Source organism: Jaculus jaculus, chromosome 12 (genome assembly GCF_020740685.1).
Source record: "Jaculus jaculus isolate mJacJac1 chromosome 12, mJacJac1.mat.Y.cur, whole genome shotgun sequence".
Taxonomy (NCBI): domain Eukaryota; kingdom Metazoa; phylum Chordata; class Mammalia; order Rodentia; family Dipodidae; genus Jaculus; species Jaculus jaculus.
The window spans coordinates 33,024,672-33,046,679 of NC_059113.1; the positions used below are offsets into that span (position 1 = coordinate 33,024,672).

The following is a 22,008-nucleotide window of genomic DNA, read 5'->3' on the forward strand; positions in this document are numbered from 1 at the left end:
TGTGCCTATTCTCTATCTGCCTCTCAATCTCTCTCTCTCAAATAAATAAAATATTTTTTAAAAAATCAGGGCTGGAGTGATGGCCTGGCAGTTAAGGTGTTTGCCTGCAAAATCTAAGGACCCAGGTTCAATTTCCCAGATGCCACTTAAGTCAAATGCACAAGGTGGCGTATGTTTCTGTAGTTCACCTGCAAAGGCTAGAGGCCCTGGTACACCGATTCTCTCTCCACTCTCAAATAAATAAAAATAAAAATATTTTTGAAAAGATTCAGGGTACAGATAAGTGTCCATAACCAAAATCAAGAGGATATTCCAGAAGTTCAGTACAAGCTATTTACACAGTTGTAGGAAACATGTATGTTTTTCTGATAAACCAGCTACTAAACTGCTTTGTGTGTTTTTGAGATAGGGACTCACTCTAGCCCAGGCTGACCTGGCATTCACTATTGTAGTCTCAGGGTGGCCTTGAATTCACACCAATCCTCCTACCTCTAGCCCTGAGCAGTGGGATTAAAGGCATGCACCACCATACCCAGCTATTGGTTTTTTGTTTTTTGTTTTTTTTTTGTTTTTCAAGTTAGGGTCTCACTCTACTCCAGGCTGACCTGGAACTCACTATGTAGTCTCAGGGTGACCTCAAACTCATGGCGATCCACCTACCTCTCACTCCCAAGTACTGGGATTAAAGATGTGTGCCATCACGCCTGGTTTAATTGGTTTTTTTATAACAGAAGTACATTCATTTTGCAATTAGGGTTTTTCTTATGATTAGTTTTTATGCTAAAAGCTAGAGATGAACAATCCTTTACCTGCCAAACAATGCCTTGTTCTGCTGCTCAGGTCGATGTTTTTCACTTCCTTGAACTAACAGGCAATGGGAACATTCACGAGGGTCATTCCCATCTTTGGATTGCCCTTCAGCAGGCCCATGACGAGTAGCCAAGGCTAACAGGTTGGAAGACGCTTGTGTTTTAGGGATTTTGAAAGGAGCTGTGGTCTTAAAAAAAAAAGAAAAAGCAGGTAAGCTAGTTACCATGATGTATGAAATGTTCGGATATCTGGTATGCTGAGTCATGAGTGCTGACTTGGGAATTAGATGTGAATTCAAATACTAGCTTTGGACAATTCATTTAAGTGCTCTAAGCCTCAAGTTCCTTTCCTGAAGATTAATAATATGCACATAAGCACTCAACCCAGTAATGCTCACCAAAATCTCATGATGAAACCTTTCTTTGTAAGAGTTTAAGAAACACACCTTTGTAGGAGAGCCAATGATTGTTGGTAAAGGAGTTTTAAAGAACCAGTCAGAATTCCGTGGAGAGGACCCCATGTGCTTGGTGGGAGAGGTTCCAAGGCTGCCAGGCCGACTAGGCTGAGGTGAGTAGCTGTACCCAGACCCAGTGTGGGATGGGCACACGGGGTCAGAGTGCTGCTTTCTGAGCTTCTGCTTATTCTGATAGATATCGGTGAGGGTGGGGGCGCTCTGCAGTCTAGCACCCAACAAGAAAGACTGTGGTGATGGAGCCTGTGGCACTGGAGATCCTGCCAATAGAATGAATGTGATATTAACCCACAGTGAGGAAGTGCAGAACAAAACCTAGGAACTAAAGAAATAATTTTTAAATTTAGTGATTAATTTATTTCAGGGGGGATGAAGGAGGGAGGAAAGACAACATGAGTATGTATGGGTATGCCAGGTCCTCCTGCCACTACAAAGTAACTCCAAATGCCTGCACCACTTCATGGACCTGGCTGTACATGGGTACTGGGGAACTGAAGTCAAGCCATCAAGCTTTGTGAACAAGTGCTTAAGTATTGAGCCATCTCCCCAGCCCAGCAGGGAAAGAGAGAGAGAGAGAGAGACCATATATACTTATTTTTTTGTGTGTATTTGTTTGTTTTGGTTTTTCAAGGTAGAGTCTCACTCTAGCCCAGGCTAACCTAGAACTCACTATGCAGTCTCAGAGTGGCCATGAACTCATGATGATCCTCCTACCTCTGTCTCCCAAATGCTGGGATTAAAAGTGTGAGCCAGGGCTGGAGAGATGGTTTAGTGGTTAAGTGCTTGCCTATGAAGCTTAAGAACCCCAGTTCAAGGCTCGACACCCCAGGACCCACGTTACCCAGATGCACAAGGGGGTGCACGTGTCTGGAGTTCGTTTGCAGTGGCTGGAGGCCCTGGCACACCCATTCTCTCTCTATCTGCCTCTTTCTCTCTCTGTCACTCTCAAATAACCCGGCTCAAACACACACACACAAATATATATATATATTTTTTTTTCTGAGGCAGAGTCTCACTCTAGTCCAGGCTGACCTGGAACTCATTCCTCTGTTGCCCCAGGCTGAATTCATGGTGATCCTAATACCTCAGCCTCCTGAGTGCTTAGATTAAATGTGTTGGATACCACATCTTTTTTTTTTTTTGGTTTTCAAGGTAGGGTCTTACTCTAGCCTAGGCTGACCTGGAATTCACTAGGTAGTCTCAGGGTGGCCTTGAACTTACCGTGATCCTCCTACCTCTGCCTCCCGAGTGCTGGGACTACAGGCGTGCACCACCATGTCTAGCCAACCCAGCAATTTTAAATGAGAATTCTGTCTATGTTGAACAGGATAGTTTATATTCTCTGCATGAATACATAATTGCATATACTATCATAATACATCTCTTTTCCTTTTTTTTAATTTTTTTAATTTTTATTAGCATTTTCCATGATTATAAAAAAAAATCCCATGGTAATTCCCTTCCCCCCCACTTTCCCCTTTGAAATTCCATTCTCCTTCATATTACCTCCCCATCTCAATCTAAATCTCTTTTCTTATGTAGCAACTACAAATTTAAACAAAATATAGATTATAAAGATAATAACTATTCTGCATTATACTTTGTCTAAACATAAGCATAATAGTATCATCATCATCATCATCATTATTATTATTATTATTATTGATTTTTCGAGGTAGGGTTTCACTCTAGCTCAGGCTGACCTGGAATTCACTATGGAGTCTCAGGGTAGCCTTGAACTCACAGCGATCCTCCCACTTCTGCCTCCTGAGTGCTGGGATTAAAGACGTGTGCCACCATACTCGGCTTGACCTAGCCTCTTAATTTAGTGTCCTCTTAAGAGTCACAATCTGTGAACAGTGTTTTCTTTGTAGGAAATATGCACCCTTTAGGTGTTGAATGTGTAATTATTAAAATTGACACAATATATAAAATACTATTATGCCGGTCGTGGTGGCACACACCTTTAATCCCAGCACTCGGGAGGCAGAGGTAGGAGGATCGCCATGAGTTCAAGGCCACCCTGGGACTATAGAGTGAATTCCAGGTCAGCCTGGGCTAGAGTGAGACCCTACCTCGCCAAAAAAAAAAAAAAAAAAAAAAAAAAGAGCCCAGGTCTGGGGATGTAGCTTGGTAGCAGTGCACTTGCCTAGCATGTGTAAGGCCCTGGTTCACTCCTCAGCATAAACCATGTTGTTGCCAAAAGAAGGCCACTAATCCTTGGGCTCCACTTATACATTCTCTGAAGTTTCCTGCAAGCCAAACTTTCCAATAACATTAAGGACATGTAATATTCCAAGTGACCTAACCATATCTTTTTTTTTTTTTTTTTTTTTTTCCTGAGGCAGGGTCTTGCCATAGTCCAGGCTGACCTGGAATTCACTATGTAGTCTCAGGGTGGCCTTGAACTCACGGCGATCCTCCTACCTCTGCCTCCTGAGTGCTGGGATTAGAAGGCATGCGCCACCACGCCCGGCCTAACCATATCTTTTAAAAACAGAAAATGAAGCCATGTGTGGTGGTACATGATTGCAATCCCATACCCATGAGGCTGAGATAGAAGGAGCTCATTTAAAGCAAGCCTGGTCTACATTGCAAGACCTTTTCTCAATCAGCTAGGGAGACTCTAGCTATTATACTATGGAAAAAAAACATATCAAAATTCTCAAATACAAGTTAGCAAAGAAAAATATTAACACCAATTCTGTTCTTACAGTGAGAATGAAAAAAAAATGGCTCCAATAAATTCACAATAAAGCAGACTTATTAACAGACTAAAGACATTTTCCTACCTGAGGAGTGTCTACTCCTGGATTCATGGCCCTGAGGATACCCACAGCAGCACTGACTAACCTGCTCAGGAATGGTAGCAACTAGGAGGCAAAAGATGGAAAAAGGAAGAAATTATTCAAAACCAATGAAGGTTAGAAATGGACCACACATGTACAAATTCTTCAGTCTATAATAGTTTATGTAATTTTAATTAGCAAAGATTTAGTCCAACTAATACTTACTGAGAAACCAATACACTAGGCACCAAGCAAACTAAGATTTTAAAAAGTACATAACCAGCTTTGGGACATAATCATTAGGAAAGTCCTTGAAACACAAACACCCACAACAGGCATATGCATAAGGCAAAGTATGAGAGTATGGACAGACGCGTGCTGGGGCCTATGGGAGGCAGGGCCCTGCTAACCGACAGCACAGCTAACATAGTCCCTGAATGTTCACATCTATACTAGGTCACACTCCTCAGAGCTGTTGCCATGGACAAGTTCAGGTCTACTGAAATAGGCCTAGCAATTTCCTCTGAAAACTCAGTGATTATTGGCATATTGTTGAAGCCTAGATTTAGAATGTGCTACAGGCTAAGATTCTTCTTACATAATTTTCCCTCCTTTTTGCTTGGTGTCATTCCCCCCACCTTGGCTTGAGGCCCTTCTAGACTCCTCCTGACCTCCTGACTGCCCCTTTAGCCTTCACAGGTGGTTTCTCCAGGCAGTCTCCTGCATATACAATACCTTTCATGTATACACCTGCCTGCAAACACAAACTGACATGAAAGGGAAGGTTTGAGTGTTTACAGACAGGAGACATGCCTACATCAGGAAAGGTACTGTCCAAGCAATAAGGCATTTCAGAATTATGCTCAAATTGTGTCCCTGGAGATCCCACAGTAAGTACTTCAGGAACTACTATGGGAATGAAGAAGGTCAAAATTATTTACTTGTTTATTAGAAAGAAGAGAGGCAGGCAGATAGAGAATGGGCATGCCAGGGCCTCTAGCCACTGCAAATGAACTCCAGATGTATGGGCATGTGTATCTGGCTTATGTGGATACCAGGGAAGTAACCTGGGTCTTTGGCTTTGTAGGCATGTGCCTTAGCCACTAGCTAAGTCTTCCTCTAGCCCGTTTTTTGTTGTTGTTTGTTTATTTTTGTTTTGTTGGCGGGGGAGAATCAATTTTTTATTTTTATTTTTATTTTTTGGTTTTTCAAGGTAGGGTCCCACTCTAGCCCAGGCTGTCCTGGAATTCACTATGTAGTCTCAGGGTGGCCTTGAACTCACAGCAATCCTCCTACCTCTGCCTACCAAGTGCTGGGATTAAAGGTGTGCACCATCACACCAGGCCTAAATTTTAAAAATGTATATATTTATTCATTTGAGAGAGAGAGAGAAAGAAAGACCGAGAGAGACAGAGAAGCAGATAGTGAGAGAATGGGCATGTGAGGGCCCATTCTAGCAACTAAACAAACTCCAGATCCATGCACCACCTTGTGCATCTGGCTTTATGTGGGTCGTGGGGAATTAGACTGGGGTCCTTTGGCTTTGTAGGCAAGCACCTTAACTGCTAAGCCATCTCTCCAGCCTTCCTACAGATTTAAACAGAGATTTTCAAGGGAGACTTGGAAGTAGGGCACAACATAAAGACTGGAATATTACAATCAGCTCAAATTACTGCCATTTGGAAACTACTAGAAAGACTCAAAAGCTGTCTTAAGTGGTGAGAATAAGTAACTGTTGAGAATCAGTGCTAAATGGGACATCTACATCATCCCTTCTCAGGCTTAAAGAATACTGCAAGGGGGCAGAAATCATATAAGAGAAAATGGGTAGGAGTGCTTTGGAACACTGTCTTCTAGACAGGATATGGCTGCTGCATTCATGACCTCACAGTGATTGTCACTGCCTACATAAGACTTGTACACCATTGAGCCCCACCAACATTCTGTCATGGTTGGTGGATGAGGACATGAGACTACGCCTATATGTGTGTGTGTGTGTATACACACATATACATACATACATATAAATTTAAATATATATATATATGTATGATTTTTTTCTTTCTCAAATAATAATATATTTTTTAAAAACTCAGACACACAATAGAACTAGTTGGGAAGAAGGGGTTCAGTGAAAGTGGGTGGCAAGGGAGAACAAGAGAAGGTAATAGGGGATTATGATCAAAATATATCTGTAAATAAAAACTGCCAATGAAAAAATCTAAATAGAGGGCTGGAGAGATGGCTTAGTGGTTAAGGCACCTGCCTGCAAAGCCAAAGGACCAAGGTTCAATTCCCCAGGACCCACATTAGCCAGATGCACAAGGTGGCACACGCATCTAGAGTTTGTTTGCAGTGGCTGGAGGCACTGGCATGCCCATTCTCTCTCTCCCCATCTTTCTCTGTCAAATAAATTAAAAAAACTAAAATACAAAATAAAATAATATCTAAGTAGAGCTGGGCATGGTGGTGCATGCCTTTAATCCCAAGCACTTGGGAGGAGGAGGTAGAGGATCGCCATGAGTTTGAGGCCACCCTGAGACTATTTAGGGAACTCCAGATCAGTCTGGGCTAGAGTGAAACCCTACCTCAAACAAACAAAATCTAAATAAATGAAAAAAAAATTACTGCTATCATGAGCCAATGTCCCTTACAAATAGTGTGAAGATTTGTCAGATTTGTTACAGGGAAAAGCAGGCTGAAACTTGCTGCTTTAAATGCTGCTTACCCAAAGGGGATGGTGAGTAAGGCCTTGAAGAGCCAGTAGAGAGCCGTCGTCCTATTGTCTGCACCGTGTCTGCAGGCACAGGGGAGCAGGCTCCCAGTCGGAGGAAGCCCATGGGGCTGGTGTTAGACCTTCGTACTACTGCAGATCTGAAAATAAAAAGAAACACTCCTGTCTGACACAATCTAGGATTCCCACTTGATTTTATCTATCTATCTATCTATCTATCTATCTATCTATCTATCTATCTATCTATCTATCTATCTCTATCTGAGAGAGAGAATGGGTATTCCAGGATCTCTAACCACTGCAAAAGAACTCCAGACACATGCAACACTATGTGCATCTGGCTTATGTAGAATCTGGTGAGTGAAACCTGGGTTCATTGGCTTCGCAGGCAAGCACCCTAACTGTTAAGCAAGCTCTCTAGTCCCTCTCTTCTATTTTGTTGTTATCATTTTGTTTCCGCCTAATGATACAGGATTTTGGAGTTCAGGAGGAGGCCTCAAGAATCTATGAACCCTAACTTTTGGGTTCTATCCTACCTTTAATAAAAAAATAATAAAGATGGACTCAAGAAGGATAAATTTTTAAACAATTATTAAGTAGGCTGGAGAGATGGCTTAGCAGTTAAGGCGCTTGCCTGTGAAACCTAAGGACCCATTTTGACTCTCCAGATCCCACATAAGTCAAACACACATAGGTGAGACAAGTGCAAGGTCACATATGCGCAGTAGGTGGGCACAAGCATCTGGAGTTCAATTGCAGTGGCTGCCAATTTTCTCTGTCAAAAAAAGGCTAATTATTAAGTTTATTGAGGGGAAAATTATAGGTTGTGGGGTTTGTTTAAGGGAGACTGGGATCTAGGAAGGGAAGCTAGAACAGTCATAAAGTAGGAATCTAGAGGAACCAGCATGTCGTGTGCCATGTGTTTTTAGAGAAGACAAATGGTGATGCTCAAAGGAAAAATGAGAGGACAGATATCAAAGCAGAGACCAAGAGATTCAGAGGAGAAATGAATAATGAAGGGAGTTGCACTCAGGGTAACCATGAGATTCCTGAAGCTGGGATTGGAAACATTGATTGGTGGATAAAGGTGCTTGCTTGCAAAGCCTAATGGTCCAGGTTCTATTCTTTAGTATCCACATAAAGCCAGATGCACAAAGTGAAATTGTGCATCTGAGTTCATCTGAAATGGCAAGAGGCCCTAGCACTCCCATTCTCTTTTTCTCTTTCTCTGTTTGCAAATAGACAGATTAAAAAAAAAAATCTTTAAAAATTTACTGAGGCCAGGCGTGGTGGTGCACGCCTTTAATCCTAGCACTCAGGAGGCAGAGGTAGGAGGATCACTATGAATTCGAGGCCACCCTGAGACTACAGAGTGAGTTCCAGGTCAGCCTGGGCTAGAGTGAGACCCTACCTTGGAAACAACAACAACAACAAAATCTGCTTAAAGTAATGGACTTACTTTCCTTACTTCTCCTCTCCTCGCCTTTCCTTCCCTCCTGCACTTCCTCCCTCCCGTGCTTTTCTTCCTTATTTTCCTCTCCCCCATTTTTTTGGACTGAATGTACTGCATTTTAATTCCTTTATTTTTATTAACAACTTCCATAATCCCATTTTTTTTCTTGAGATGGTCTTGTTAGGAAGAACAGGTTAGTTAAAATTAATTATGTTGCCCAGGTTTGTCTCAAACTCATAATCCTCCCTCAGCCTCCTAAGTGATGGGATTACAGTCGGTAGTCAATGCACTACAGATATTTTTTTAACAAGCTCAGCTGGGCATGGTGGCATATGTCTTTTTTTTTTCTTTAAATGTTTTATTTATTTGAGAGAGAGAAGGAGGCAGTTAGAGAGGACCTCAGCCACTGCAAACGAACTTCAGACACATGCGCCACCCTGTGCATCTGGCTTACAAGGGTACTGGGGAATCAAACTTGGGTCCTTAAGGCTTTGAAGTCACGCACCTTAACTGCTAAATCATCTGTCTAGCCTTGATACATGTCTTTAATCCCACCACTTTGGAGCCTGAGGTATGAGATCATGAGTTTGAGGCTTGCTTGGGCTAGAGTGAAACCCTGTCTCAAAAAACCAAAAAATAAAAATAAAGTAAAATGTGAAGAAAATATTCAGTTTATCGTCAACCCTTTTTCTTCCTTCCTTCATTCTCTTTCCTTTTCTCCCTCTCTCTCTTTCTTCCTCCCTCCCTACCTTCCTGTCTATCCCCCTCTCTTTCTCTCTTTTGAGGCAGGGTTCCACTCTAGCCCAAGCTGACCTAGAATTCACTTTGTAGTTCCAGGCTGGCCTCCAACTCACAGAAATCTCCTACCCCTGCCTTCAGAGTGTTGGGACCAACTGATCTTCCCTTCCTCCCCCCTCCTCTTCCCCCTTTTCTTTCTTTCTCCAAAAGAGAAGGTCTCATGTAGCTCAGGCTGACCATAAACTCACCATGTAGCCAAGAATGACCTTAAATTTCTGATCCTCTTGCCTCTACCTCCTGAGTTCTAGGATTACAGACATAAGCCACCATGCCTGGTTTATGTGGTCTGGGATTGAAACCTGGGTTTCATGCAAGAATAAGCACTCTGAGAAACAGCCCCAGCTCAAGTTCTTCCTCAAATCCTAAAAAATAATTTCACTTGTGGGCAAATAGATATGCGTGCATATATGCATATATATGTAAAATATATATATATATATATATATATATATATATATATATATATATATATATTATATATATATATGTATCTTTCAGTAGCAATAACATAGAAGAAATTTAAAGAAATTAAGACCTTGGCTTACCTTGGGGAGTTGTGTGGATTTGTGCCAGAGCTGGCGCCGGGTGGGAGATTCTGCTCTATGCGTTGATAATTCCTTACTTGAGTAGGGACTGGAATTGGTGCTGTTTCGCTGTGAGGTGACACAGTAGGTTGACAGTGCCTGCCACCATAATTGAAGAAAGAAGTATCAATAAGATCGACTTTCTAGACAAAATTCTAGAAAAAGCCAAATGATCACTTCTGGTTATAAGTAAGAAAAATATATACCAAGAACTCCTCCTGGAGTTCACAGACATGCTGAGAACCAAAAATTGCACCAATAACTTAAAACAAAAGTTTCTCTATGACAAGAAAAGTCCATAGTTTGGCAAAATTATTTCATCAATTCCGTCTTCTCTCTCTCTCTCTCTCTCTCTCCCTCTCTCTCTCTCTCTCTTTTGTGGTTTTTCTGAGGTAGGGTCTCACTCTACCCCAGGCTGGCCTTCCACTCACAGCAATCCTCCTACTGCTGCTTTCCAAGTGTAGCAAAGGCAAGCACCACCATGCTTCCTGCAGGTTTCTGTTTGTTTGTTTGTTTGTTTGGTTGTTTGGTTTTTCCAGGTAGGGTCTCACTCTGGCCCAGACTGACCTGGAATTAACTATGTAGTCTCAAGGTAGCCTCAAACTTATGGCGATCCTCTTACCTCTGCCTACTAAGTGTTAGGATTAAAGGTGTGTGCCACCATGCCTGCCATAAATCATTTTTTTAATTTTATTTTTACTTACTTATGTGTGAGAGAAAGAAGGGGAGAGAAAGAACAAACATGCCAGGGCCTGCAGCCACTGCAAGTGAAACCCAGACACATACACCACCTTGTGCATCTGGCTTGCATAGGTCCTGGGGAATTGAACCTGGGTCCTTTAGCTTTGGAGGCAAGCGTTTTAACTGCTAAGCCTTCTCTCTAATAACAAATAACAACAATTTAAACCTCACAGTACATTCTGCATTAGTCTGGCCATTTCAGTTTTATGGCCATTGGTGTATAATAATAATAGGCTTTAAATGATTTAAGTAAGTATCGTTATCGTGAATGGTCTGACACTGTTGCCAGTTCATCTCAACAATATGCACATAAACCTGAAGTGAATCCAAACTAAAAGGTGTGCAAATCACAACACAAAACATGAGAAAGCAGGCATAATACTCTTCTAACCCCTTCTCTACAAAATTCAAACGCAAAACAATCTCAAAAGTTTACTAATAAAAATGACCAAAAAAAAAAAAAGGCCAATACCATTAAGCGCATACAAACAGATGAATTCAATCCAGAACTTAGACAGAAAAGTCAGCAACAAAAAAGAAAAGGTCAGGCTGGAAGGATGGCTTAGCAGTTAAGGCATTTGCCTGCAAAGCCAAAGGACCTAGTTCGATTCCCCAGGACCCACGTTAGCCAGATGCACAAAGGGGTGCACATGTCTGGAATTCATTTGCAGTGGCTGGAAGCCCTGGAGCACCCATTCTCTCTCTCTCCCTCTTTCTCTGTCAAATAAATAAATAAATGAATGTATTTTTAAAAAGGTCAACAAAATGGATGAGAAAATCAGCAATATGGATGAAAAAGTCAGCTACATGGAAGAAAAATCCAACAAGGAAATTGAGATTTACTTTTTGGTAAAAGTCTTGTCTTTCTCTTCTCCTTATGTGGGTGCTGCCTTGCTCTGTTGGCCTCTAGCTCACCATCTACAGACTAAACACTATGTCTTCAAGAGCTCTCATAGGAAGATATATGAAGTTGTTGCCCAACAATCTGTTACCATCAAGACCATATGCAAGATTTGGGAATGGATGATGAAGGACATGATGACCCAGTTCCCTACCAAATGTTAATGTAACAATACTAAAAAGTCATTCAGCGGTACACCCACCACAAGAATGACCCTCCTCCACTTGAATATGATGAGAACAAAGAAAAGGGAACAGGGGATAGAGAGATGGCTTAGTGGTTAAGCGCTTGCCTGTGAAGCCTAAGGACCCCGGTTCAAGGCTGGATCCCTAGTACCCACGTGAGCCAGATGCACAAGGGGCGCATGCATCTGGAGTCCGTTTGCAGTGGCTGGAGGCCCTGGCACACCCATTCTCTATCTACCTCTTTTTCTGTCTGTTGCTCTCAAACAAATAAATAAAAATAAGAAAGAAAAAAAGGGGGGGGGACAGATAATGTCCTTGTTTGGGGTCAAGAATTCCTGAAAATTGACCAAGGAACATTTTCAAACGTATTCTGGTCACAAACTACTTATACATCAAAGGCTTGCTGGATGTTACATGCCAAACTGTTGCCAATATGATGAAGGAAAAACAGATTTGCAAAATCTTGGGGAGATGGGTTCAGTGGGTGAGAGTGCTTGGCGCACAAGAATGAGGATCTCAGTTCAACTCCCAGCATCCATATAAAAAGCTAGGTAAAGGGCCAGGAAGACGGCTTAACATCTAAGGCACATGCCTATGAAACCTATGGATCCAGGTTCGATTCTCCAGGTCCCACCTAAGCCAGATGCACATGGTGGCGCATGCATCTGGAGTTCATCTGCAGTGGCTAGAGGCCCTGGTGTGCCCACCCATTCTCTAACAAAATTGTTTTTTTTTTAAAAGCCAGGTATAGATATGCACACATACCTATTAACTCAGGGCTGAGAGGGTGAAGACAGCAGGGTCACTGGGACTCCCTGGTTAGCAAGTCAAACTGAAAAACTGTAAAGGAGGACACCTGACAGCCTCCTCTGGTCTTTGCACTCATGCATACAACACAGACACACATACACAAGGAAAGAAAAAAAAGAAGAAAAATGGTAATCATGGACGAGGGAGATAGCACACCAGTCAAAGGTGCTTGCTAGCAAAGCCTGCTGGCCCAGGTTCAATTACCCAGTACTCAAGTAAAGCCAGATGCATAAAATGGTGCATATGCCTGGTTTTCCTTTGGAGCAGCAAGAGGCTCTGGCACACCTATACTCATTCTATCTCAAATGAATTTAAAAACAAAACAAAAAAAAAATGACAAAAGAGGGCTGGGAGTGGTGGCACATGCCTTTCATCCCATTACTTGGGAGGGAGGTAGAGATTAGGAGGATCACAGTGAGTTCAAGGCCACTCTGAAACTATATAGTGAATTTCGGGTATGCTTGGGCTAAAGTGAGACCCTACCCCCCCCCCCACACACACACACAAAAAGACAAAAGACAATCAGTGAGGTGAAGAGAAATGTGCATTCCAAATACTGGTTACACTACTCTATTTATATCTGTTAATATTAGACAAACATAAATCCATGCAGCAACAAACTGACTGTATTAGCATAACAGTGCTAATTCAGTGTAGTTTAAGTACATATTCCAAACCTATGGCTGAATTCCTTGCAGTGTAAGATAAAGCTAGGTGTGGTGGCACATGGCTGTAATTCTAGCACTTGGAAACAGGAAAATCAAGAGTACAAGACCAGCCTGTTCTATGAGTATGAGCTCAGCTTAGGACACATAAGAACCTGCCTTTAAAAAAAGTATAAAAGAATTGAAATTATTTAATTTATTTATTTGAGAGAGAAAGAGGCAGGCAGAGAGAGGGAGGGAGGGAAGAAGGGAGGGAGAGAATGGGCATGCCAGGGCCGTCAGCCACTGTAAATGAACTCTAGACACATGTGCCACCTTGTGCACCTGGATTCACATGGATCGTGGGGATATGGACTGTAGTCCTTTGGCTTTCAGGCAAGTGCCTTAACCACTTAGCCATCTCTCCAGTCTGAAATATTTTTTTTTAATATCTGATCATAATGGAATTATGCTACAGAAACTATGTAAATATTTGGAAACCAAACAAAATGTTTTTTTTTTTTTGCACATGTATGTGCTTTTCATGTGAGCGTGGGCATACATGTTCTTGAGTGTATCCATGTGCATGCCAGGACATGTATGCAGAAGTCAGAAGGCAACTCTGTTATCAATCCTCCCTTTCACCTTGTTTGAGGCAGTCTCTCTCATTTTGCCACTGCATTTACCAGGGGATTCTCCTGTCTCTGCCTCCCATATTGCTATAGATAAACTGTGGGATTATAGACACTTCTGTGTCCAGTATTCTTTGGATTCTGAGGATATAAACTCAGATATTCATACTTGCATAGTAACTGTTTTATCCATTGAGGTATCTCTTTAGCCCCTGAACAAGTGTATCACTGAAGAAATCAGAAAGGAAGTTTTTTAAAGTGCTGAGACAAAATGAAAATAAGGCAACACTTACAAATCCAAAAGTAGTAGGTGGCAAGAAACAAAGATCAGAGCAGTAATTAATGGAGACTAAAAGAATATACAGAATGGCCAGGCATGGTGGCACATGCATTTAATCCTAGCACTTAGGAGTCAGACATAGGAGGATGGCTACGAGTTCGAGATGATGAGGCCAGCCTGAGACTGCATAGTGAATTTCAGGTCAACCTGGGCTAGAGTAAAACCCTATGTCAAAAAAAAAAAAAACAAAAAAAACCAACTTTGTGGAATAGTGCTACATTTTGAATACTAAAAGAATTTGCATTCTAAGATGAAGGAGAATAACATATTGGACAAAGTTCCCTGCTTATCATACAGTCTTCCTTTTGGGGCACATTCATGCTATAAAACTGAAGCAACTAATGGGCGAATATAATCATATTTCTCTACTAAGCTCTCAGTTTGATAAAGAGAATCTTTTTTGTCAACTCAATGAAGCATTCAAATACGCCACAAGGCTCTTTTTCAAGATGAACTTGAACATTACAACATTACATTAAAGTACAAAAATCTAGAGGCCTAGAGTCAAGAGACTTCTTTTAGAAGGATGAGAGAGGACTATTTAAGAAACAGTGGAGGAATAGATGGTAAGACCCTATTGCTGAAGACTCCACATATTTGGGCTGCAAGGCCACTGAGAAATCCTGCTGGAACTGAGCTGATAACCTCCTCCATGTAGACCAGCTGACAAAAAGCTGGAAGAAGCAATTCTGCATGCAGTTCAATGGGAGAAAGAGAAATCACCAGTGAAGATACTCAACAGTGGACACTGCAAGCCTTAAATTTGGCCAGCCAGGCCAAATGAGCCAACAGGTGCTATAGTGGCATGTCTATTATGGGGGAACCAACTGCCCTCTAATTGGACTGAAGGCCTGCTCCACAGGAGGGAATACATTCCTGATACTGAAAACTTAAAACAGGAGTAGTCATGAGCCCTAGGGGTGTAACGTCTGCTGCTGTCTGGCTAAATGTATATACTATGCTTATCAAACTGCCCAGTAAGCACTTCTCTTAATGTTCATAGCCTTATATTAATGCTACTCTCACTTTTGGTAGAGAATCTTCTCTTTTCAGATGGCAATGACCTTGGGATGACTCAAAAGGCATCAAGGTGCTGGAAAGAAGTGACAGGAGTGTTCAGCACTGTAGTATCTCTATCACACCTTCCAAGGTTCAGGGTCCATTGCAGAGGTGTCATAAGGAATGTAAGAGCGGGCTGGAGAGATGGCTTAGCAGTTAAGCGCTTGCCTGTGAAGCCTAAGGACCCTGGTTCGAGGCTCAGTTCCCCAGGTCCCACGTTAGCCAGATGCACAAGGGGGCGCACGCATCTGGAGTTCATTTGCAGAGGCTGGAAGCCCTGGCGTACCCATCCTCTCTCTCTCCCTCTATCTGTCTTTCTCTCTGTGTCTGTTGCTCTCAAATAAATAAATAATAAAAAAAATTAAAAAAAAAAAGAATGTAAGAGCCAAAGGAAGGGTAGGACTCCTTACAACGTGCTCCCTCCAGACATGAAATGGCCTGGATATCCATGATCTCACAGTGCCTGACACTACCTATACAAGACCATTATAAGAGGAGGAAAAGATCATGACATCAAAATAAGAGAACTGATTGAGATGGGGAGGGGATATGATGGAGAATGGAATTTCAAAGGTGAAATTGGGGGGGGAGGGAGGGTATTACTATACGATATTTTTTATAATCATGGAAGTTGTCAATAAAAAATAAAATAAAAAGAAAAAAATAGTAGAGGGATGGCTTAGGAGTTAGGCACTTGCCTGTGAAGCCTAAGAACCCAGGTTCAATTTCCCAGAACCCACGTAGCCCATGTAAGGTAGCAGATGCTTTTGGAGTTCGTTTGCAAGGGCTAGAGGCCCTAGTGTACCCATTCTCTCTCTCTAACATATATAAAAACATAAGTAAATAAGTAAGAAAATGAATGACAGCTGGAGAGATGAATCAGTGGTTAAGGCGCATGCCTGCAAATCCTAATGACTGGATCCCCCAGCATCCTTGTAAAGCCAAATGCGCAAAGTGGTGTATTAATCTGGATTTTGTTTGCAGTTACTAGAGGCCCTGGCATACCAACTCTCTCTCTCTCTCTCTCTCTTGCTGGGCATGGTGGCACATACCTTTAATCCCAGTCCTCAGGAGGCAGAGGTAGGATCGCTGTGGGTCTGAGATCAGTCTGAGACTACATAGTGAATTCCAGGTCAGCCTAGGCTACAGTGAGACCCTACCTAGAAAAACAAAAAAAAAAAAAAGAGCCCCCCCCACCATCAGAATGTAGGCAGGGATGGGGGAAAAGATAGTACCAACCAACACATGATGCATCCATACTAAGTATGTCTGTAATTAAAAAAAAGTGATGGCAAAAAAGGAATGATACGTAATCTTAACTCAATAAAGCTGAAACATTAAGAAAAAGCCACCCCCCCCAAAAAAAAATGACAACAAATGTTAGTAAGGAGGTGGGAAAAAAATGGATCTTAAGATACTGCTGGTGGGAGTATAAGCTAGTGCAGCCACTATGGAAGTTAGTGTGAAGAATCTTTAAAAAACTAGAAATAAGCCAGGCATGGTGGTGCACACCTTTAATCCCAGTACTCAGGAGGCACAGATAGGAGAGTATATAATGAATTGAAGGCCAGCCTGGGCTACAGTGAGACCCTACCTCGAAAAGGTAAAAATAAAAATAACAATAAAAAATAGGGAGCTAAGTAAATGGTTCAGTAGAGAAAGTGCTTGCTATGCAACTCTTGAGAACCCAAGTTCAGATTCCCAGACTCCACAAAAAACATTGAACGCTATGGCAGGCTTCTGTAATCCAAGTGAGCACAGCTATGGAGATAAGGAAGATAGAGACAGAAGAATTTTCTGGAAGTTCACAAAAGCGGTGAAGGACAGACACAGCCTTAAATGAGGTGAAAGGCAAGAACCAAGCAGAAAATTGTCCCCTAACCTCCACACGAATACAATAGTACACACGTAATCCCCTCTCACACACACATGCATCTATACATGCATGCACATATATACTAAAAAATAAATAAAAATAGAATTATTATATGACCCAGCTATGCCATCCCTGGGTAAATTACATGCCCATTCATGTTTATTGCTGCACATCCACAATATCTAAGAAATAGAACCAGTTGGGAATCCACACATAAGTGGATAAAAAAAAATGTACTATAAACAGAATGAAATTTTTTTCTGGGATAAGAAAAAGTGGAATTATGCTGGGTATGGTGGCCTATGCCTATAATCCTAGCACTAGGTAGACAGAGGCAGGAGGTTCACAGCAAGTTTGAGGCCAGCATGGCCTACTACAGTGATTTCCAGACCAATCAAGGCTACATACACTATCTCAAAAACAAAACAAAAACTGGCTGTGGTGGTGCACATCTTTAATCCCAGCATCCAGGAGGCAGAGATAGGAAGATCCCTGTGAGTTTGAGATTACCCTGAGACTACAAAGTGAATTCTAGGTCAGCCTGAGCTAGAGCAAAATCCTACCTCAAAATAATAATAATAATAATAATGGGCTGGGAGATGGCTCGGTGGTTAAAGGTACTTGCTTGTAAAGCCTGTCAGCCTGGATTCAATTCCCTAGTACTCATGAAAAGCCAGACATGCTAAGTGACACATACATCTGGTGTTTGTTTGCAGAGTCCCTGGCATGCCTAGTCATTCTCTTTCTTATTTTCTTTTTCCTCTTTCACTTGCAAATAAATAAATAAAATATTTAAAAACTAAAACATAAGCATGCCAGTTGCTGGATAACAAATTAAATTAGAGATCATTAAGGGAAATAAACCAGAGTAAGAAAAATATTCCATGTTCTCTCTCAGAAGCAGAATCTCAATTTTTTAAAAATTTATTTATTTATTTATTTTTTGCTTTTTTGAGGTAGGGTCTCACTTTAGCTCAGGCTGACCTGGATGGAATTCATTCTGTATTCTCAGGGTGGCCTCGAACTCACAGTGATGCTCGTACCTCTTTCTCCCAAGAGCTGGGATTAAAGGCATGCACCACCACGCCTGGCTCAGAATCTCAATTTTGACAGATGCTATATACATGTGTGTGTGCATATGCACACACAGTAGGCCTATGTACATCATAAAAGTGGAAAGGGGACAATGAGAAGGGAGGAAGAAATCTTAAAGAAAGGGAATTAAAAGGAGTGACATGAAAGCAGAAGCAAGGGCTGGAGAGATGATTTAGTGGTTAAGTGTTTGCCTATGAAGCCTAAGGACCCCGGTTCGAGGCTCGTTTCCCCAGGACCCACGCTAGCCAGATACACAAGAGGGTGCATGCATCTGGAGTTCATTTGTAGTGGCTGGAGGCCCTGACGTACCTCTTTTTTTTTAAATATTTATTTATTTATTTATTTGAGAGCAACAGAGAGAGAGAGGCAGAAAGAGAGAGAATGGGTGTGCCAGGGCCTCCAGCCACTGCAAACGAACTCCACACGCAAGCACCCCCTTGTGCATCTGGCTAACGTGGGTCCTGGGGAATCGAGCCTCGAACCAGTGTCCTTAGGCTTCACAGGCAAGTGCTTAACCGCTAAGCCATCTCTCCAACCCCATCTATCTGCCTCTGTCTCCATCTGTCACTTTCAAATTAAAAAAATAAACAAAAAAAGAAAGCAGAAGCAAGGACTATTGTAAGGAGGAGGGGGCCAGCAAAAAAACAAAACTTAATTACATATATGTATGGAAATACCGTAACAAAATCTATTATCTTAAATGGTAACTTAAAAATTTTTTTAGATATTTTATTTACTCACAAGGAGCAAGAGAGGGAGGGAGAAATAGGAAGAAAGACAGAATGGGTGTGCTAGGTCCTCCAGCCTCTTCAAATGAACTCCAGATGTATATGCCACTTTGTGCATCTAGCTTTACATGGGTACTAGGGAACTGAACCCAGGCCATTAGGCTTTGCAGGTAGTAACCACTGAGCCTTCTCTCTAGCCCCTTAAATACTTATTTTATTTATTTGTACATGTGGTTTACGTTGGTCTTGGGGAATTGAACCTAGAACCTTTGGCTTTGCAGGCAAGCACCTTAACTGCTAAGCCATGTCCCCGGGCTACAAAAAATTTTAATTAAGAAGAAATTTGGGGGCTGGAGAAATGGCATAATGGTAAGGCACTTGCCTGCAAAGCCAAAGGACCCAGGTTTGATTCCCCAGAACCCATGTAAGCTAGATGCACAAGGGGGCATATGCATTTGTAGTTCATTTACAGTGGCTAGAGGTCCTGGTGCACCCATTCTTTCCCTTTCTCTCTCCCTCCTTCCCTCTTTTACTCTCTCTCCCTCCCTCCCTATTTCTCTATCTCTCAAATAAATAAGTAAAAGAATAAATTTTGGCTAGAGAGATGGATCAGCAATTAAGGTACTTGCCTGAAAAGTATAATGGGCCCAGGTTCATTTCCCCAGTACCCACATAAAGCCAGATGCACAAAGTGGTACATATATCTGGAGTTCATTTGCAGTGGCTACAGACCCTGGCATGCCCATTCTGCCTGTCTGTCTCTGCTTATAAATTAAATTAAATTTAAAAAAAAGAAATTAAGCCGGGTGTGATGGCATACGCCCTTAATCCCAGCACTTGGGAGGCAGAGATAGGAGGACTGCCATGAGTTCGAGGCCAGACTGAGACTACATAGTGAATTCCAGATCAGTCTGGGCCAGAGTGAGACCCTACCTTGGGCGGGGGGGAAACAAGCACACAAAAAAAGAAGAAATTAAAAGAGCTGGGGGAAAAAAAGGGTGAATTCATCTACTCCTATATTTTTCTTCTAAAAAAAAAAAAAACACATTAAAAAGGGAATCCTAAAATGCCAGTGGTGGTACATGCCTTTAACCCCAGCACTATGGAGGCAGGGTAGGAGGACCACCATGAGTTCGAGGCCACCCTGAGACTACATAGTGAATTCCAGGTCACCCTAGGCTAGAACAAGACCCTACCTCAAAAAAAAAAAAAAAAAAGTGAATCCATAAAAAATATAAAGGTATATGTATATGTGAAAAAAATCCCTTATTACTATAATTTGATGCATAAATCTATTTTTAGTTCTTATACAGAATTAGAGAAGAAAAGCACAAAAGCTTGTATAAATTAATGTCACTGGGTACAAAGAATATAAAGATGTAACTTAAAGGTATGAGGAAAATCTGGCTACAACGTCTATCATCCTACTGAGCACCATGCTTGATTTGGCTGGCTGATCAATAATGTGAACATACTTAGCTATAAATTTGTGTTTAAGAAGGTAGATTTTATGGGCTAAATCTCCAGTACTTCAAAAAATTAAAATAAAAAACCCTAATGTATGTATGTACATATGTGACACATGCACAAATATAAATTGTGAAACAACAAAAATTAAGCCAAGAACAAAAGTTCAATAAATTCACACACACAAAAAAAAAACTTTTTTGGAGGGTAAGGTCTTACTCTAGCTCAGGCTGCCCTGAAATTCACTATGTAGCCTCAGGCTGGCCTCAAACTCATGGCTATCTTTATACCTCTGCCTCCTGAGTGTTGAGATTAAAGGCATGTACCACCACACCCAGCGAAAAACTTCTTAAATTTTTACTTTAATTTTTTTTTTTTTTTTTTTGAGATAGGATCTCCCAGGCTGGTCTGAAACACTTTGTAGTCAAGGATGACCCTGAACTCCTGATCTTCTCTATCTACTCTGAATTGTGTACTCTACCATATCTGGTTTATGCAGTGTTGGGGATTGAGTCTAGGGCCTCATGAATGCTAAGCAAGCACTCTATCAAATAATCCCCAGCTCTAAAATGTTTTAAAAAAAATAATCATTAGGTAAAAAGCATGTGAACATACCCTCCACACACCAAGAACTCATTAGAAGCCCGTCTGCCAGTAGTTCCCATTGGCATATCATCTAAGGAGAAAGAAAACATACATCTTTGTTATACACATGCTTTAAAAACACAAATTGTTTCTACATGATTATTTGGAAATTGTCTAAGCACAACATGAATTTAACATCTGTGTATGCTTCAGTTTCAACAGGTAAACACAGAAAACTGGACCCAACTGACAAAATAGGCTATAGAACTTGATCTACCCATGCCTTCTCTAAGTAAAGTTGAGGGTTATTTATGAGGTAAAGTGTTATATGTGTAACAATGTTTATATATTTATTCAACATTTAACATTTGCAAAAAATGTACTATTAAGTTATGTGTTCAGAGTCCCTAGTATTTTGCTTATACGTTCTATGATGAAAATTTTTACTGCACTAGGTTTGTGTAATTTGCTGTGTATGTATATACTCCCTCATTGTTACTGAAATGGGTCTCACTATGTTGGACAGGCTGGTTTCAAACTCACAGGCTCACGGGATCATTCCAAGTCAGGATCTGCTCAGGATCCCACACCAGTATCTGGGGATACAGGCGTACACTATCATGCTGAGCCTGCTCTGTGTTGAGACAGGCTCTTACTATTGCTCTGTGACTTTTATTGCACAATTTTGCATAAAAATACACAATTCACATTATGTCAGATTATAAAACAAAGTCTAAGCCAGGTGTGTTAGTGCACACCTTTAATCCCAGCACTCGGGAGGCGGAGGTAAGAGGATCACAGTGAGTTTGAGGTCACCCTGAGACTACAGAGTAAGTTTTGGTCATCCTGGACTAGAGTGAGACCCTACCTCAAAAAAACAAAAAGTAGCCAGGTGTGGTGGTACACGCCTTTAATCCCAGCACTCGGGAGTCAGAGGTAGGAGGATCACAGTGAGTTCAAGGCCACCCCAAGATAACATAGTGAATTCCAGATCACCCTGGACTAAAGTGAGGCCCTACTTTGAAAAACCAAAAATAAATAAATAAATAAAAATAAAAACATTAAAAAAGCCTACCTCAATCTAATACTGGAGTATCCCATCCTCATGTAAAACATTCTCTCTGGTTTTGAGCTACTTGTTAAACAAGATATTAAAGACACTGAGTTCTCTGGCTACCACAGGTCATCTTCATCTACTCCTGTCCTATGTCTTTCTAAGAGTACCACATAGTTCAGAAATCAGGAGCCTTTCATTTCCTGTCACTATTATATCCACTATGTCACATTACCTTTTGTCATTTTATG

General features: G+C 41.4%; 1 protein-coding gene across 2 annotated transcripts in view; it reads right to left on the reverse strand.

The window, feature by feature from the left end:
* The window catches only part of Ulk2 (unc-51 like autophagy activating kinase 2), a 109,049-nt gene that overhangs the window by 29,941 nt on the left and 57,100 nt on the right, over nt 1–22,008 (reverse strand). For both annotated transcript variants that reach the window (XM_045130961.1, XR_006632912.1), the window contains exons 14-19: nt 20,734–20,794; nt 9,602–9,739; nt 6,800–6,945; nt 4,075–4,155; nt 1,256–1,542; nt 810–997 (exon numbers count right to left, since the gene is read on the reverse strand). In XM_045130961.1, the coding sequence (XP_044986896.1) occupies nt 810–997; nt 1,256–1,542; nt 4,075–4,155; nt 6,800–6,945; nt 9,602–9,739; nt 20,734–20,794 (901 nt within the window). The remainder of the gene's footprint in view (nt 1–809; nt 998–1,255; nt 1,543–4,074; nt 4,156–6,799; nt 6,946–9,601; nt 9,740–20,733; nt 20,795–22,008) is intronic.